This window comes from Streptopelia decaocto (genome assembly GCF_964273445.1).
Source record: "Streptopelia decaocto genome assembly, chromosome: Z".
Lineage (NCBI taxonomy): Eukaryota > Metazoa > Chordata > Aves > Columbiformes > Columbidae > Streptopelia > Streptopelia decaocto.
The window spans coordinates 3,440,687-3,460,048 of NC_138657.1; the positions used below are offsets into that span (position 1 = coordinate 3,440,687).

Below are 19,362 nucleotides of genomic sequence, written 5' to 3' on the forward strand. Positions count from 1 at the left end.
CTTGGTCAGGAAGGCCTCTGCTGTTGATGTACGAGTAAAGAGATCAATGGTTAACAGCTGTTTTTTGTCTTGTGGTGGTACAGCCAAATAGTTCTTCAGGGTATCTCAGGCTCTGGGCTTTCACAGTGTTGGATGGCCTGTGGCTTATTGTCACAGAGTTAAGGCTGACGGGCCTTTATTTAGTCATGAGAAAAACACAAAGGGATAGCAGTTTTATTGTACCATGTTATACTCTAACCAAGAGCCCTGCATGCTTCTACCATTTTATGATGTAGCATATTTCATACAGCTTATTTTTAATCTAGAGAACTGACTTTATCTGAAGATACAGTAGGTCTCTTTCCAAGATTGTAGGACTGCCAGTACTGGTGATCTACAGCCATCAGCTGCTTGGCTTTCTGCAGGATGCAGGGATCTTTACTGTTTTCTTCCGAAGTACAACACAGCTGGCAATGCATCATCACATGTCAGCCTTGAGTAAACACGGTAACTGCTCTGTATGGAACTTAAATCTGATCTAAATTAAAAATCTGTAAAGTTAATCTTTTAGAAACTGACTTGTTAATAACAAAACAAAAAAAAAACAAAACCAGAACTGAGTGGTAAATCATGTTTTAGATGAATTACAACACATTGTTCATCAGGAAGTTGGTTTTCAATTGAAGTGCATATTGCACTGTTGGATCATATAAAATGTAAATGTGTTAAATCTGCTATATTTTGGGCTATGTTGTCACAAATAGTCTTTGTATGACTACTTTATAAAGGCTGAAAATGCAACTTTGTAAAATAATCCTGAACGAGGACGCAAGTCTTATTTTAAATACTTCTGCTCCTCTGCTTTTAGAAGAACTTAAGTAATATAAGTAAAATAAAGATTTTATTTTAGACTGCAGTGGAAGTGGTGCATATAATGTACTCTTAGCTCTGTATACTTTGCATGTTTTCTTACAGGAGGCCCCTACTTGTATTTATTTTGGCTAGTTTTTATGTGTTATCTAAAATAAAAATTCTCGGCCAGCAGGTACTTTGTTGGCAGTATCTGCATATAACATTCACATCTAGCATACCATAACTGGAGCCTTAATGGTTTATCCTGTGCACACCCTGTAGAACTTGGAACTTTTCTGTGTAAAGATAGTTCTGTGAAATGAAGATTAAGAAATAGGCATAAAAAATTAAGGTAGTGATCAGTGAAGTTGTTAAGTGGTGATATTTCTATGCACTGAAAGCCATGCCACCTTGTATGAAGCAGTGATGTTTTTCTGCTAGGCTGTTAAGATACGATTTGAACATGTACCTGTTGAAATCTGAAGTTTGCTGAGACCCAAAGAGCAGTCTAAGTTTTATCAGCGTTATGGTCTTGGAATAAATTCTAAGCAGTTGGAAAATCAGCTTAGAAACAGCTGCAACTGTTGTGCCGCTGGAACAGCACAATCTCATTTTGTTTCAGAAGTTCCTTCGCACAGAGCTGCATCATTGCAGAACTCTGTGTGTTCATAGGCATTTGCCTTAATTGCCATTGTTAAACTAGAGGGCTTTAGATGGTCCATCCTAAACTCTGCAGTTCCCTCTGGAGGACAGAGGTGACCACAGTTCAGCTTTTAAAGGTCTGAAAAAGACCTTTTTTCTTCCAGAGTAGTATTTTTCAACAGTACAGTCTCTCCCATTAGCAGTATGATGACTGAAGAGTCATTGGTCCCCAAGAATTAGTGTCTGCTACAAAATCAGGTATTGTACCTGTTCAGGCAAGGCGCAGCTTGTGCCCAAATGGTAAGTCCGGCAGTAATACTTTTCCAGTGTTGGTTCCTTAGTTCTGTCTTTGGCAAAAGCCATCATCTATTTGCATTCCTTGTGTGAGAGGCAATGAGCCTTGTTTACCTTGCACAGGGGGAAACAGCTAGTAGGAGATAATACTAGTTATACTTGTGGCAAGCACATTTAATTTTCAACATGCTTACCTTGTTCACAACGTCTTCTGGTTTTCTCTTGTATATCACATGCCAGAAACAGGCACACCTGTTCAAGAAACAGCTGCTGGCATGCGTGATGTTAGAAGAAAATGATCAGACAAAATCCGTTTCCTATGCAATGCAGCAGAATGTTTATTAAACTTTATTTGTATAGCTATGAACACTTCAAAATAAAATTGGTATGCCTCTGAGGTGTGACCTGCATAGAATTTTAGTTTAATTTCCTTTACATCTGATAGGAATTTTATCAGAACACTTGAAAGCTACACCTTAAGGAACAAATTCTTATTGCACACAGAAGTTTATAGAATAATGCAGTATTATTTTCCAGTCAGCAGTGAGGTAAAGCACTGCTTGACAAAATGCCAAACTTGCAAGGAAAATTTCTGTACTTTCCTTTGCTGATAAAATAATTTGTTTTAAAACTCATCTTTCATTAGATCTGATAACAGCATTAGTTATCAGTAACAAAGTGCTTTAAAAAAGTAAATAAAAAGACAACCCTGATCAATAGTAATAACACTGATCAATAATAACACTAATCAATAAAATTTTGTGTCATCAAGGGACAACGGAACACAGAGAATGCTCTATCATTTCCTCAAGTTTCTAATCTCAGGAATAAGTTTTCTACACTTCAGCTGTTGGTTCTTAAATAAAATTAATGTTTCCAAACATCCTGGTTTTGCTATTCTCAGTATTCTTGCCTTGTTTTCGTAATTAAAACCTCAAGCATCAAAATACTTCAGCACATTATTTTCCTACGTTTTTGAGGTTTTTTGTATTGATTGTTAGGTTTCGGTCTTGTTTGTTATGTAGGAAAGTAAATAAATGCATTAACAATTCCATGGATAACTATCATCTGCCATTTCAACAGCTCTGTGAGGAAAGTTAGTATCACCTTAAGAGGCAGCGAAACTCAGACAACTAAAATTCTCGTCACTAATCTGTGTGCCACTGGTGAAAACAAGGATTCCACAATTTTTCAGTCTTAAATTCTACCATATATTCTTTCTAAATGAAATTAACCTTTAATTATTACTTACACTGGTTCATAATGGTAAACACATGGTTAAATATTACAGTTCCTTCTTACAAAGATATTAAAAAAATGAGTTCAAGTAGAATAATAGCTCTTCAAAATGCTCTCATTATGTTGTTTGTCCATTTTACTAAGGTCCTTTCAAGTCAGTTTATATTAAAGTGCTTAGTGGTCAATTATTTTCAGTCACCTGAATTCAGAAGTTACGTAAATGTCTTCAGAGGCATCAGATGCCAAATACGAGCAGCTTATGTCCATAAAGGCCATATCTCTTTTTGCTGCAGTCATCCAGGAGCTTCACTATTCTTTTCAAGATTTGACTGCTAAAGCATAGAACTGACTAGTGCAAATGCTTAGGCACAATTTTGATTAAAATGCATACATTCTTCTGTGCAATACAATGGCATATATAAGCTTATTCCATCAGTAGGCATTCCAGAGAACCTTAGAAAGGTGCGTGTCCACAAAACATTTGGCAAAAGAACAAAACAAAGGATCCCATATCCTGTTTTACAGCATAGTACAATCAATAACAATTGCTTAACCTTTTCTTTGGAGAGTATACTTAAAACCAACAGAGCTAAAGCATTAGTTCTGTTGATACTCAGCCTACCTCCGGAATTCTACTTCAAGTAGTGTAAGGCTTGAGCAGTGTAGACCTAGCAGCAATAGCTAATATGTTGCTTCATCCATATTGTCATCACTGCCAGCACCGAAGTCATCTCCATCTTCAAAATATGAAGAAATGTAGTCATTTTCCTAAACAAAACAAAACAAAAAGCTATCACTGTATTTGTGGAGGAGACAATTTATGAAGGAAACATGCTTTAAACTGCACTCGAGCACCCACGTTTTGAAACAGTAATAGGAGTTTCCCCTTCCTTATTTTTTGGGAAAGAAGGAAAATATTGTCATGAAGTTCTATTATCTATGAAAAGAAGAGGCATCACTTTTTCAGTGATGAAAATTAATGATTGCATGTATTGGTTCTGGCAGGACACATTCCTGCGTAAGAGATCTTTTTTCAAAGCTCTTTGGTAGTAACAAATCTAAAACACCCACTTAAATGAACTACAACACATTGTAGTGCAACAAGAAAAACTAATGCAGTACAACAGTCCCTCAGTGTCAGAAAAGCTAGGGACACTTCTTTGGTTGGCAGCCAACACACTACTCAATGAGTACGATCTGACTTTGTGTAAATAGGAAAACTAACATCATACCTCTTCATGCTCCTCTTCATCATATTCCTCTGGTTCTTCTGCTTCGTCATCATCTTCACCTTCTTTGTCTTTCGTTTTGTCTTTCTCATCTTCAGATTTTTCTTCTTCATCGTCTTTCTTTTCCAGCTCCTGTCACAAGGCAATCTCCTTTACAAGGTAATCCCGTGTTAAAGCAACAGCATATCCTCCATGCTACTAAAGCATTATGCTGCATTTAACAGCAAGACAACTCACATAACGATACTGTGCAAATGTTTTTTGTCAATATTTAAAATACGACATGAAGCACGAGAACTTCATAAGGGCTTTATTTGATCAAGCATTAGCCATCGAACTTGAAGTCTAAAAGTATGTCTTGTGTAATAAATTGAGATGATTTCTCTTTACCATCCACAGCTGGAATTCCTGACAGGTAGATATGTCATACTTGATAAAGCAATACCACATACTGTATATAATAATGTACCTGCAGTGAACTGATGGATCACCAACAAAAATACAACACTGTTTCACCTTTTATCTTCCCATTCCCACACGGTGGGTAGTTGCCTCCAAACCTGAGGTCACTTTCCTCCAAAGTTTCTCTTTCTGTATGTTTCTTCCCTCTCAACTTATTAAACTGCTTAATTTCCAACACCAGCAGACTGGCAAAACAGCAATAGATTAAAAAGCTCTCGCACCAATTTCTCCTCCAATAAGCTCTACTAGTAGCTCTGCTGTTCACAATGAGACTACATCACTACTTAGTTAAGAACAATTGGTTGTTGTGTTCAAACAGGAGCAAAGAAAACAGTTTCCCCACAGCCAGACTCTATCATTATCCTCTTCCTTGTGCCAGCACATTGCAGAACAGTTGTCTGTCAGAGTAACAAGGCAAGGCCAGAAAAAAGGCCATTTGTGGCAAAAAACATACAAAAGGTTTCATTTTCCTTCAGCAATTTCTAATGTACAATTTAGGAAGAGTAGGCACATCTTACCTCAATTTTTTTCAACACATCCAGATTACTTTTAGGCTCAGAGCTTTTTGCCTTTTTTGGTTTTGCACCTGCTGAAATAAAATACATCACTGTTTTTATTTTTAATATGGAAGAACATATGGTTTTACTTGCTCTTAAGAGCTTATATCTTGAGTATGCCATGGAAACACGATACTTTCTGTATTAAAATTACCTTAGACTTTGAGCTACATCATTCATGGAGGCGTAAATGCTTGACTTATGTAAGTGATGCCTACAGGGCCAGTCTGAAATTCACTTTGAACAGACAGTTAACCAAAGGTTTGGCCAAAGTATGACATGCAGCTTCACAAAATACTTTTCACCTACATGCTCACAATATGTTAAGAAACTAGAACAAAATCTGAGTTTTTGGTTTTTATCATCTTGAAAGATAAAACTTCATTAGTGTTACTAATTTATGCAGCACATTAATGACAGCTGGGTGTGTCAGATAGCTAAAAAAAGGCAGATAGCAGTTTATTATCTCCAACACAGCAGGCGTGGTTACTGCAGCTACGTGGCTTTTGAACAACTGGCTCTTGTCTAATGAGTCCACAGGGCATATTTCCACCCGCTCCCTTGACTCAGGAACATCATCTTTATCAGGTTACTCCCTACAATCAAACCCCATTATGCTACTTAACTATACGGTGGAGTGAAGGTCAAAAATAGCATTCATACAGCCCAGGAAGAGTTACCTGAATTGCAGCACCCTAAACTAAGGTGAGCAGGAGCGCAATTTCACCAGTAGATGAGGAGAAACAAAAATGTTCCAGAGAGACAGAGATGTTGCAGCATTTAGAGAGCTCTGTGAGCCATTCCGTTTCCACAACATAACTGTCTTTTGTCCTTCCTGCTATATTCGGCACGACCACATAAAACTTACAACACAGGGCTGTTACCTAACACGGATTAGCTCTCCTGAGCAGGGTAAAACTGCCTGTGTAAAGTGCAATATTGGTGTAGCTACATGGCTGCACATGGACAAGGCAGCTTCACACAAGCTAGCTTAAGTAACTTATATCTTTTTTATGCTATACCGTATTAAGTTGGTATCAGAAAGAAAAATTTATTCATTGATGGAGGGGATATCCTTTCTGGAGCAGAGGGTGTCTCAATATGGTTATACATTTTATCTGGCCTAATACCTAAGGAAGCAGAACACTAAGAGCTGTTAAGAAGACAACCATATTTTGTCAAAAGCATTTGTCATAAATAACATTTTCATTTCAGTGCTTAGCCTAAGTTTGTGATACAGTGTAGCTTATGTGACTAAACCACTGCACAGAGCTGAAGGAAGTCAAGCGGCTCTGTAATAACATGAACAGCGTCAAAGCAAACACATCCAGAATGAAGCAGGCTTTCAATGAAGTGAGATTCACAATTACCATGTTTGCAGAAACCCCTGCAGACTTTGAGAGATAATGCCTATAGAACAGCCTGGAAATGAAAACAAACATGCAAGATCTTTCCTTAAATGCTGGGCCTCTCTGGAGCTTGTAAAATTAGAGACACTGACCCATCGTTAGTAGAACTTGAAGCAAAATAGCCCTTTAGATTCACATAGATTAGAGGTGCAATGGAATACAATCTAAACTTTCCAAATACCTGTTCTCACACTGTTTGGGCTTAAATGCATATATCTGATTGCTATATACATATGCATATAGCTGACCTACAAGAGCTGGACCTAGTCAATGTTGGGGCTTTTTTTGGCAGGCAGTGCTGGTATTTAGGACACTGTGTTCCACAGCCCAGGTTAAGTGTGGGGGAGATGTGGAATTCTACCCCAAGTTTTGTCACTAAGAGGGCAGGTGGTCAGGTCTTGGGTTAAAACATTCAGCAAAACCAGGAAGGAGGAGGGAGAGGTGTGTAAAAATGCAGCCATCCCTGTAGATTACCTGTGTAGGGATTCCCAAAACACTCCTGCAATCTGCAAAGGGAGAGTGCTGGGAAGTGTGTTTCAGTTTTGGTGCAGATTCTCTTAACTGCCTCGCCTTTGCCCTGCACAGTTAAAAAGCATCACTAAGATGGCTGTCCTCAAAATACAACAAAGATACATACCAGAAGGGCTAATGTTTCACTGATCAGCTATTTACAAACCTGAGTCATAAGACTTTTGTGGGGCCTGTCATCAGGATTGCCCCAAAACCTCCTAAACCCACAATTTTTGCTTATAGAAAAATGTATTTTTTTAAAATCAAATCAAATTCTGAGGTCAGCTGATCTTTGTCATTACAACTAAGTAAGAAAATATACTTTTAAGAGCAAATAGAGAAACTGGGACAAAAGGAAGGAAAAATTCTGCACAGTGAGCAGTGATTCTTTCTTGTTGATAATAATCACATTATTGTAACAAGAAATAATAAATTGGCGTTTATGATTTAACTGGATCTTGGGGAGGTAATAATTGCATCTAGGCTCATAAAAGCCAATGCAGTTTGTTCTTTGTTTTTTTTTTTTTTTTTTTAAGGAAAAAAAAGAGGTATGTACTCATTAATTCTTTATAGATTTTGCAAATAAGTCTTTAATTTTCAGTTGAATCTTGCAGTCTACCTTTAGTACCGTGCTTCTCTATTACACTCTTAAAAGGAACAAAGCTTTCAGCTGAGCCAGTATCCATGACTACTGCACATTGCCTTTTCTTTTTCTATTTTATCCTTGAACTGAAAAATGATACATGAAGGACTTTGACAAAGAGAACAATAAAGTAAACGATTATACATAGACAGATACAGGAGGCCAAGTGTCATTTCACATCAACAGAGCAACAGACTTCTACAGAGAACTGAAAATAACAGTCATGCATACTAGAAGACACTTTTAAAAACAAATACACATATGATACTGTGTAATAAAAAAAGTTTTTTCCTGTTAGAACAACCAATACCAGCTCTAACTGCTGTTGAAGAATCTGGTTCACAATTCTGCAGAAGAAAGCTGAAAATAAAGAAAAAAATAAACCCATGGAAAATAGGAAAAAAACTACATTAAATCACACATAAAAGGCTTGAAAAATGCAAAATTTAACCAAATCATGAATAAGATAATTGAGAAACCCAAGGCAAAAGGAAATCTGAAGAGCTAGCTATTAATTGAATAGAAGGGTGAGTGTTGATTAAAGATACAAACTTTCAAAACAAAAAGTTTTGCATTTTTTTTAATCTTTCACTGTTACATATCTCATATGTTAATATGGTACATCAGGGAAGGAAGCAGGAAAGGAAGATACATATGCTCCAGTAAGTTAAAACATCCTACAGAAGCAAGGCAAAAGCCACATAAGACAGGCAGACTAGTAAATTATTTACAAAAAGTCTGCCTAAAGCCCTAATTATTCATACTAATTAACATTTTCACCATTTCTTTTCCCTAACTAGCTGCAGTATTTCTTCTATCACTGAACTAGTATGTACTGAACACTCCTTAAAAATATATAACCTACCTTTCTTGGTCTTCTTCCTTGGCTTCATCTCTCTTGGGAGTCTTCTCCAATCTGTACAGAAAATAGCTTTAATATATATGAATGATGATTTAGAGCAGTAATCCTCCTCCTGCCACCCACCGAGGAAAGGCAGGAGCCTCTGTTGTGCTTGATCCTGCTTCCTCAGAGTTTTACCACACAACAGTTTTATTGAATTCTAGATGCACTTTAAATTGAGGAACTAGAGTGAGGAATGGCATTTCACCCACTTAACAACAATTGGCTTTTTTTTTTGACAAAACAATACTTGGCCTTGATCTGAAAACACTGAAAGGGCATAACACTCAACAAGGACTACATGACTTGCTAAGGATTTGCATACTTTTTTATTGCTTGAAAAATAATGAATCAAACATTTAAAAGAGCAGAACACTTCGCAGGTTAATAAAGAAATAGCCTTTGATAATCTCAGATATTACCTGGGGTCCACACTGCATGCTTCTTTTCACTGTACTTTTTACTGTACCTCTCAATTGCTATAGAGAAGGATACAAAGAGTTATTAAATTCAGTTAATTAAAAAGGCAATCCAGAAATTGTCCTTGTATTTTCCTATAACTAAACGTACTGTGTATTTTTTTATCCCACATTGAATACTTTCTTGGGCTGTTGTTGAACAGTTTAATGCCACTGCTTTGAGCAGTTCTTATGCTAATTCACAGGATTAATAATTTGCTAAGTACTTACAAGACCTGGATTTTATATCCCCCCAAAAAAGCAAACCCACCAAATATTGCTTTGCATTTTTGGGGTATCTCATTTCAATCAACACACTTCTATCAACACATTCCTCCCCATTCCCCTCCCCCAAACAAACAAGTAAGCAAACCAAACACAAAACTCGAAAACTGTTATCTTTTATACTTCTATCCTTGGAAAGCATGAAAACAGCAAATGCAGATATAGTCAGGGAAACAATGCTTAAACATGAAATGCATGCCAACTTTACTACTCTTCAACAGTTTCACAAACCTTTGTTACAAAACAAGCCAGTGACATTTATCACCACAGTGCTAATCAAAAAGAGTTATCTAGAATTCCCAGGTCTCAGAAAGCCACGTCTCAGACTGATCAGCTCCCAAGACTTTAAGGACTTCTGCAATGGCAAAATTTCACAGTGTAACTGAGATGTGTCCAAAGCAGCAGCAACATATTTTAGTCCACTTAACCTATTTCCAGGCACAAGAACTAAACTGAGAAGCTCATTGTAAATAATGAAATAGTTATATAGTGAAAGTACATCCAAAAAAAACTTCCTTGTACAATCTCCAGTGACAAAAGCAATATCAAAACTTAAGAGTTTTTAAATCGGTACCGTTTTTTCTTACCAAAGTACCATGCCCAACAGCAAAATTCACTCGATGCAAAGTTACTGATTCTGATTGCACTAATAACTCATTAACCAAACATGGATAATTTTTGTGAGCATTGAACAAAAAATGGTAACAAAGAGAGACTGTGACCTTTATAGTCACTTCTAACATACCCACCAGAGAAAAGGAAGGCAAAGAAAGACATCAGAAATGAAGCTCCGTTTCAAACTTAGTTATGAAGAGGACAAGCGGAAGACCTACTTAAAACTGTGCAACACAAAGCTTGCATTTATATTGAGAGTGTCTCAAGAGGCATTTAATGCAGGTGGCCTTCACAGATTCTGTAGGAAACAGTCGGCACAGAGAGGGAAAGAAACCAGTAGTTTTGAGTTCAGCTCAAGGCAATTCAGGGAAGAACTATTTGCTGATGTCACCAGTAAAAAAATATGTCTAACTGGCTCTCACCACTCACAGTTAAGGAATTAATTACAAACCACTGCCAAGGTGACAATCACCCAGTCACAGCATATTTACCTACAGGAAAAATATGAATGATTCATAGCTTATGAAGTGAGGAAAACAGAAAACTTACCCTAGAATTTGCCTGCTACTCACTCAAAGTGAGTGTTGAAATGAATGATGAAAATCTGCTCTGTATGGCACACTAATGCATCAGAATTCCCAGGCAGTAGTAGATGTGGCTTTCATTTACTACCTGATTAATGAAAGAAAGATAGCTAGCTATGTCCTAACTAATTAAAATGTTTCCCTTCTCACACTTCAAAGGACCATTTGGCTCACAGATGCTGTGCTGAGGATTTAGAACAATCCATTTGTTCTTGTAGCAAAGCCAATTTGAGAAGCTCTTGCACACAGTCCCCCACTTGACAGATGTTTTGATGAAATAAAGGGGAGAAAAGGGTTGTAAACCAGAAAACAGAAAAGATCAGTTAAAAGTAATCTACCTGGGGGTGAAGAAAGGGATTTTCTTAAAGCCAGGCCACTTCTGCCATATAAGGCAGGCCCAGAGACAACTGCATACTGTGACTGAGATGAAAGCAAGCTTTTTAAACTCCAGAGTACCACTGATGTAATTATACCCCACCCCTCAGATTAGGCACTTTTGTACAACTAAAGGTCCAGAAAAAGTTACCTCAACTTACCAATTTACCCTTAAGGAGATGATGAGAATATTGGAAGCATTATTTGAGTCTATCAAGTGGCTGTCTGCCTGCTTTCCCTGCAACTGCCAGTTTTTGTAGAAAAACAGTCTTCAAAGCTGGAAGTTCTTTTAAGAAGCACACTCAGCAACAGAGAGAGATCACTCCAACTCAGAAAGAAGGCTGCAGAAACAAAGGCGATTTTGAGGTGAACACTAAGAACGATCACGTGAGGTGAAGTTGGAAAAGAGAGAGAATATGTTCCCATAAAGTGACTGGTTCCTTGGAAATAACCCTGACCCACGCTCAGGCAGAGCCATTTCCTTTTTTGTGCCTCGAACGGAAACAGCAAACTTCAAGCCTGACAAAGATCAAGAGCATGACAAGCCTCTGCTGAGACAAGAATCCAAAGAGACTGAAATTTGTTTACTCAGAAGATGAAAGAGGAGATGTGATAAAAGAGCCGTTTGAAACTCTTCTACCACCACAAAGGGATGTAGAAATGAAGATCAGATCTGTTCTCCTTGCCTCATAACCAAGGTTTTACCTGGCCACAGCGTCAGGGTCCAACCTGGGCTGTAAGCTTGTCCTGCTTGACAGCTGCCAGCTGCTCCTGCTGCAAGTTGGAGGAAATACTCTGCTTTTTGTGAGCCACAATGTCTGTTCAGCAGCGTGTTCGCTGCTTACACTGCAGAGTGCTGCTCCATTTTAAACAGTGCTTTACAACAACTGGACAATCAATAAGGTGTGTTAATCAGTGCTACATTAAAAACCTAATAAAAAAAAATGCACGCAGTCTCAAAAACCTCTAGAATTCACCACTACACCATGAACAAAAATTACTAAAAATTCAGAGGGGATTGGACTATGTATCTGTATTGTATCAGCATCATGAATATTCAGTCAGAAAATATTTGGATGGATTTATGCTGGAAATACAACCTCATGTTTTTGAGTTCAAGTCAGCTCCCATTATCCAAAATCAGCACAAGATAGCAAGGAAAAGATTATGCAGTGTTTTGCCACTTTGGATTTCTGAAACATTTTTATAAAGCTTTTTAGTGACTGCCTGTTGCACTGACTGGGACTGACACATGTAGCATTTCCTAAAATGTTGTATTTCTTATTTATACTATTCAGAACAAGCACTCAGGAGGATGATAGCACTTGGCAAAAATCACAAACAATAAGAAGTACTCCTCACAGTTATAACCTCATGTGACTGCTAGATTTACAGCAACCCCACAGCAAGGTAAACAGACATTAAAACCTTCCTACACTGCTCCCCTTCTTTCCCAGTAGCTCAGTTTTCTGCATGTCAAGTACAGCAGAGCGTTTATGGTTATCAAACAATAACAAAGCTGTTATTTTTTAATTACATGTAAGCAAAAGACATTCTTAGGTCAAGGAGAATATGATCAAGCTTTGGCTTTTAACCTAGCTCTGCTTCTGATGTAAACCTTAGTAAATCACTCAGCTCTATCTTCATATTTCAGGTGTTTTGCCATTAATAGTTACTGATCCTTCCTTAATTGAGTTAAGTGGAGGGCGGAGGGGAGTGGAAACTAGTACCTTTTAGAATGTCAAGCTTGATTATTTTAAGTATGTCTTTACAGAATTAAAATGCAAGCTAAATTTCAACAACGGTATTTACTACGTATTTATTTGCTCCAATCAATGCAAAAATTTCAGGGTATTCTAACATGCAGAAATATCTATTTTGCTTGTATCTGTTAGCATATAATTGAAAGGACTGCATATAGTTCGTGTGTTTCTTAGTGTATATCAAATGGCATAGATGTTTGATACCTCTTTTTTCACACAGTAGTTGCTTTCCAGTTACAGCACTTGTAGGTGTAACCTACAACTACAGTAAAAGCAGAAAAATTACCTGTTATCTTCAGCTGCCAATTTTTATTCCTCATTATCAGTACAAAACACATCTTCCACACATGCATTTCACTACATCATCCTTCACGGAATAATATCTACTGAAGATACAAATAAAAATAAAAAGCACACAAACAAACCTTCACAATCTTCTTCTACTGCCAAAAAATAAGGCATTCTTTTCATAGTTCCTCTAAGATCTTGTTTTAAGGCCAACATGTAATCTTCATCTTCTCCTGTTTTCAGAGGCACTGGCTTATTGTCTGTACTCTGTACAAATTATGTTTATTATTTATGAGGTCTTAATATCCATCGAATATACAGGAACACTAATAAAAGCTCCAATAAACACAGCTAATCATGGAAGAGTGCAACTATGCATTATGCTACTTCGCAAGTATATTGCATTCTGACATGCATGACTATGTTTACAACTAAATTTATACCTTTTATGACTTTGCTGTGTCTTTCTGCAAAAATGTATAAAGAAATCAAGACAAGACAATTATTAAAATGGTGAATTAGTCATTCAGAGTCACATTAAGCTCTTAATTGCCAAAAGCAGTCTTTCATACCAGTCTAGCTTACTCAGAAACCATTGTTTCTCTGTTCAGGGTAGAACAGTGTTTTAACTACATTAAGTATGATTACTCTGAATAACGTGGACACCCTTTCTATGACTATTGTCACAGACACAAGCTGTGTTGTCATACAACCAGGTAGCGCGAGGCCCTCACACAATTTAGTTCCTGTCAATTGAATTCAAATTAATTGTTAAAGTTTGATTTATTTTTTTCTAACTATGAATCTTGAAAATGGGAAAGATAAATAAGTGAAAACAGTTTTTAAAATATACAGAAAACCAGAGACAGAGACAGAATTACAGAATGGATGTTGGTGCGCAATCAATATCTGAGCAGTCGGTTGCAGAGCACAAAGTGCCCTCACAAGTCCCAAAGCTGGATCATGAAAGGAGTTTACTGCTTCCAGCTGTATTTGCTAGCTGCCCAACACTTCATATCACTAATGTTGCTGATGGTAAGCTGATGCTCCTTAATTAGGTTTCTAATTGCATTTACAAGAAATTTGTAAGAACTCACAATGTGCCTATTAGAAATATGCAACGGCAACAATTCACTGCTTAAAATAATTTCACTCTAAGTCAGTCAACATCTATAATACATTTTTGGTTACTGCCCAATCACTAAATGTAACTCCGGAAATTTTTATCTATCCTAGTTATGGGTTAACTATGATTTTTTTTTGAATGGCACTAGATTTCCCCTGACAAGTTTAACTTAGTTCTAAAACTTTTTTCACAGGAGGAAGAAAGCATCTTTAACTTTTTCACTGTATACATTAGATATACCAGGGCTAGTAATTCTCCTACAAGGCTGCTCCACTGCTGACTGTAGCTGCAGAAGCTGTAGTTCACACAGAATTCAGTGTCCTCCTGCTATCAAGCACACTGCAACATTCACATTAGGAATAGTTACAAATGGCTTTGTACCAATGAAATCATGCAACCTAATTGTAAAGGTGGACTAAGAGGATATATAACATCTGGTTCGGTAAGTTAAAACCATGGATGAAGTAATTATCCAGAGAAATCTCAGCACAGCATCAATTACATACCAAACTTGCAAGTTCTGTCTGCATTGTAACACGTGAGATTGAGAAAAAAAATCATGCACCTGGATCAAATCCTGACATAACTGGGAAGTTCTCTTATATAACACTTCAACGTTGTAAGACTATTTTTCCACCTCAAAATTGTTGAAGCTTCCCTGCACAGCAAAACACGGTCAGAAAGTGCTCTTTCTTCCTCTTAAGTTTTCAAATACATCCCAAAGTCAAATCTCAGTTCAGTTTCCTTAATTACATAAAATATCTTTCAGTTATATGCAAATTATTTTCAAATGTTGGCTTCTGAGGTACAAGATGATCATATCTTATGTTTGCATCAACAGTAAATTTCTAAAATCAGCAAATCCATTCACAGCTTCCAAGACTAGCGTAGCTTCATTTCAAACAAATTCAGATATCCAGTTTTTCTGTTATTCATGATGAGGACTTAATGAACTAACACCTTGCAAGCTATCTAGTTAAATATGGGATACAAGAGTTGGCAAAGGGACAGGAAGTGATAATAAAAACCCACACAATTATTTACATTAAATAGTTCAGAACTGTCCTGAAGTGTTTAGGGTTGTTCATATATTTAATTACATTACTCAAACATCAGAGTGAATACACTGTACCTGAATACAGAGAGTGCTCTCTCAGAGACCTGCTGTACTTACAGGGAATGGCGGTGGAGGCTGACAGACGACATCGGGTAAAGCTGCACCTTTAGAAAAGCCAATAGCCCCAATGTCGAAGGTAAAGGCAGCACGTCCTCTTCCTCGACCTGACCCGGCCATCCGCAACTACTGAAAACGTTACTGAGTTTTAAAGATTTATTTTTACTACATATATCAAATGCATGCATATACTACCTGTAAAATAAATGTCCAACAAAGATTGCAATGATGTTAAAACCACTCTCAAAGATAATTTTAAATTGCAAGCCATTTTGAATGCCCACCTTAGGTTCTTCCACATACAGTAAATTTGGTACATGCCTAAAATCAAATGCATTCCCTCATTTCTGCCAGCCTGAAATGACCTCCTAACCTAGGAATTTTAAACTTCCTTCATCTAAATCTGAGATACTCTGAGTTGAGTTCAATCAGAGTAGAAGAACCAGAAACAAGATAAGGAGAAAAAAAAAAAAAAAACAAACACAAAAAACCCCACAAACAAACCAACCAAAATAGTTCAAGGACCCTGAACTTTTGGTGAATACATTTTGCAGTTTCTTAATTATTCTTCAAAACGCAGTTTGTGTTTTTCACTTGTGGCTTCTTTGTCCCTTCATTTTTTTATTTTTTTTTTCTTTATATTTGTAAATAGTTTTGGGTACTGATAAAGAGGCAAAAGCAAAGAGGCTCAAAGTAAACGCATCAAAGGACTCCAGGATGTCTGCAAGCTATCTGTGGTTAAAAGGAGGTTGTTTCTCGCTAAAATATTTCACTAAGGATAAAGAAAAACAGCCTACAAAACTACACTTTCAGTAACATCTCACCGCCTTCACTGTTAGGCCACTCTTCATCTCAAGACTGCATGACCCATGCGTCAGCAAGCAAAGCAAGATGTGTGAAACACATTTTTTGCGGGGGAAGATGTCAAAAAATGGGACCCAAGAGAAGCCCGGCTTATGCAATGTGCTTCTGTGCACTCCCCAAATCACATAAAAATACATTCAAGGTCCCAGCCCAGAAATCTCATATTCTGTTTGACAATAATTGCAAGGTTATGGTATTGCACTCTGCTTGGAAAGGATGTGTGTACTGCAGACTTACTGCTATACCTGAATCATCACATCTATTCCCACCATTAGTGTGCAGGTGGGATAATTAGTTCAAACAGGAAATAAAAAGCAGCACAATACCTACACTTGTCTAAAGTAACACAGAATTCAGAGGAGAATTATTGTAAAGGAGCAAAGAAATGCATTCTTGAGATTACGATGTTTTATGATTCCCCTAAATTGAAGCAATGGCCTTTCTATTAAATGCCAGAGAGAAACGGGTTGATGCAAGTATTTTCCTACTTATTGTCTTCAACACAAATAAGCTCTGCTTGGATAAAACAAAATCACATTACATATTACCACATCACTCATCAGCACAGAAAACTGTCTAAAAATAAGCAGGGAGACCTAAATAAATCATTTTAAGAAAGACAACAAAGCAAAAGCTAAGCCTGACTATTAAATTAACTGGAATAAACAAACTAAACTAAACTAAAAAAAAAAAAAAAAAAAAAAAGAAAAAGAAAACTCATTTGAAAACAAGATTTAAAAAAAAAAAAAAGATGAAAAGCAAGATGTGAGCCTGGCAGAATGAAGAAAGATAAAAGATACTGTAAAGCCCCAAACATGAGCAATTATTTTATCTAGATGTCAAAAAAGGGAACTAAAACTAGAAGGAAAAAAGTTAGGGAGATGTCCAGCTAGGAAGGAAAGACACATTATTTGCATTAAATATAGTTAATATAAATCTCCATTTTAAAAATGCTGCTTTAATATTTACTCTCGGTAAGATTCTCTTGAAATAGCACATTAGTCTGATGAGCAGCAACAAGATTTCAAATTAGTGGTGTTTCAACTCCATGGTTTTACTGAAACTCATTATTTTTTCAAGCATACTGGCTTAGAAGGTTTATGTCTACTGACATCAGAAAGTGAGAGATGATCAGAGAAATCACGAAGGAGAAGTTGAGTTGTACAACTAAGTCACCAGACATGACAAAGTTGCCAGGACAACTAGTTTTTTAGCTGCCACAAGGGATGCCCAATAGAGCAGCTGGATGCATTTTTGTGTTTATGGATAGTTTCTGTGCCATTTACAGTACAAATGTGATGGTGAATTTCAGAATTAAACTTCTACAATTCTTTTGAAACTACGTACGCTGTTGCTCAGGCAGTCAGTCAGGCAAAGGCTGCAGCAGTCTTGGTGATGGAACGGCCTATGGAAATGCAGTCCCTGCTGGTTGCAATGGAGGTGAGACAGTGACGGGTGTGAGGAGGTTCTTGTGTGTCTCTTCCTCAGAAAACTCTTGATTGTGTTCAGATCCTTGATTTTCAGATGCAGGTGCAATCAGTGGAAGGGAAGAGCAGATAAAGGACTGAAATTTAAAATCACACAATCAGAGAATCATTTTGGTTGGAAAAGACCCTTGAGATCATCGAGTCCAACCATTACTTTAACATTGGCACTGAACCATGTCCCTAAGAACCTCATCTTGATCTGTTCAACCCCTCTTGGGATGGTGACTCCACCACTGCCCTGGGCAGCCTGTTCCAATGCCCCACAGCCCTTTCCAGGCAGAAATTCACAGAATCACACAGAATCACAGAATGTTAGGGATTGGAAGGGACCTCAAAAGATCACCTAGTCCAATACCCCTGCTGGAGGAGGAACACACAGATGAGGCTACACAGGAAGATGTCCAGGCAGGCCTGAATGCCTCCAGAGTAGGAGACTCCACAACCTCCCTGGACAGCCTGGTCCAGTGTCTGTTACCCTCACTGAAAAGAAGTTTGTTCTCAAATTTAAGTGCAACGTCTTGTGTTCCAGTTTGAACCCACTACTCCTTTTCCTACCATTGGCTGTCACAGAGAAGAGCCTGGCTCCATCCTCCTGACACTCCCCCTTTCCATATTGATAACCCTTAATAAGGTCACACCTCAGCCTCCTATTCTTCAAACTAAAGAGCCCCAACTCCCTCAGCCTTTCCTCATAAGGGAGATGTTCCACTCCCTTAATCATCTTTGTTGCCTTGCGGTGGACTCTCTCCAGCAGTTCCCTGTCCTTCTGGAACTGAGGCGCCCAGAACTGGACACAATATTCCAGGTGTGGTCTCACCAGGGCAGAGTAGAGGGGAAGGAGAACCCAAGATCCAACCTCAGCCTCCCCTGGTGCAACTTGAGGCCGTTTTCTCTGGTCCTATCATTTGTTACTTGGGAAATGAGACCAATACCCCTCCATGCTCCAACCTCCCTTCAGGCAGTTCAGAGATCAGAAGGTCTCTCCTCAGCTTCTGTTCTTCAGGCTGAACCCCCCAGGTCCCTCAGCCGCTCCCATCACACTTGTGCTCCAGCCCCTTCCCCAGCACTGAGATTTTGTGTTTGACCCCCACCGTGGTCAAACATCCCCCTGGGCTCCTCCCTCTCCCCTCTAGCCGCACCGCCACCCCCACCCCGAGCTGCCAACAGCCTGGAGGGTCCCCCTGCTCTGCTCCCCACTCTTTACTCCCTGCTCAGCAGACAGATCCCGGCGGCCTGCCTGGCACCGCCCGGCCCTGTCACGACAGAGAAGGGGACTTCATTCCCACCCCCCCACCCACCCTCTCACGAAGTGGCTGAGACCCCCTGGTCCCCTCAAGGCTTCATCACCTGCCCTTCAGGGGTCCCTCCCCTCAGGGTTCCCTCCCCTCAGGGGTCCACACACCGACCCCTCAGGGCTCCTTCACCTGCCCTTCAGGACGCCCCTCAGGTATCCTTCCCTGCAGGGGTCCCCTATTCCCCCCAGGGCTCCCTCACCCGTCGCTCAGGGCTCCCTTACCCACCCTTCAGGATGCCCCTCGGGTACCCTGAGGTTATAGGTCCTGACCTATAGGTCCCCTATTCCCCTCAGGGCTCCCTCACCCCTCTCTCAGGGCTCCGTCACCCAGC

General features: G+C 38.6%; 2 protein-coding genes across 2 annotated transcripts in view; one reads left to right on the forward strand and one right to left on the reverse strand.

The window, feature by feature from the left end:
* The window catches only part of CETN3 (centrin 3), a 78,798-nt gene that overhangs the window by 30,928 nt on the left and 28,508 nt on the right, over window positions 1–19,362 (forward strand). The gene's annotated exons all lie outside the window — the stretch shown is intronic.
* On the reverse strand, window positions 1,031–17,747 carry POLR3G (RNA polymerase III subunit G). Its single transcript, XM_082074130.1, has 8 exons — window positions 17,597–17,747; window positions 15,386–15,511; window positions 13,223–13,352; window positions 9,140–9,196; window positions 8,682–8,732; window positions 5,216–5,286; window positions 4,239–4,367; window positions 1,031–3,774 (listed from the first exon to the last, which is right to left on the reverse strand). The coding sequence occupies exons 2-8, from the start codon at window positions 15,503–15,505 to the stop codon at window positions 3,688–3,690; spliced, it is 645 nt and encodes a 214-aa protein (XP_081930256.1). The 5' UTR covers window positions 15,506–15,511; window positions 17,597–17,747; the 3' UTR covers window positions 1,031–3,687.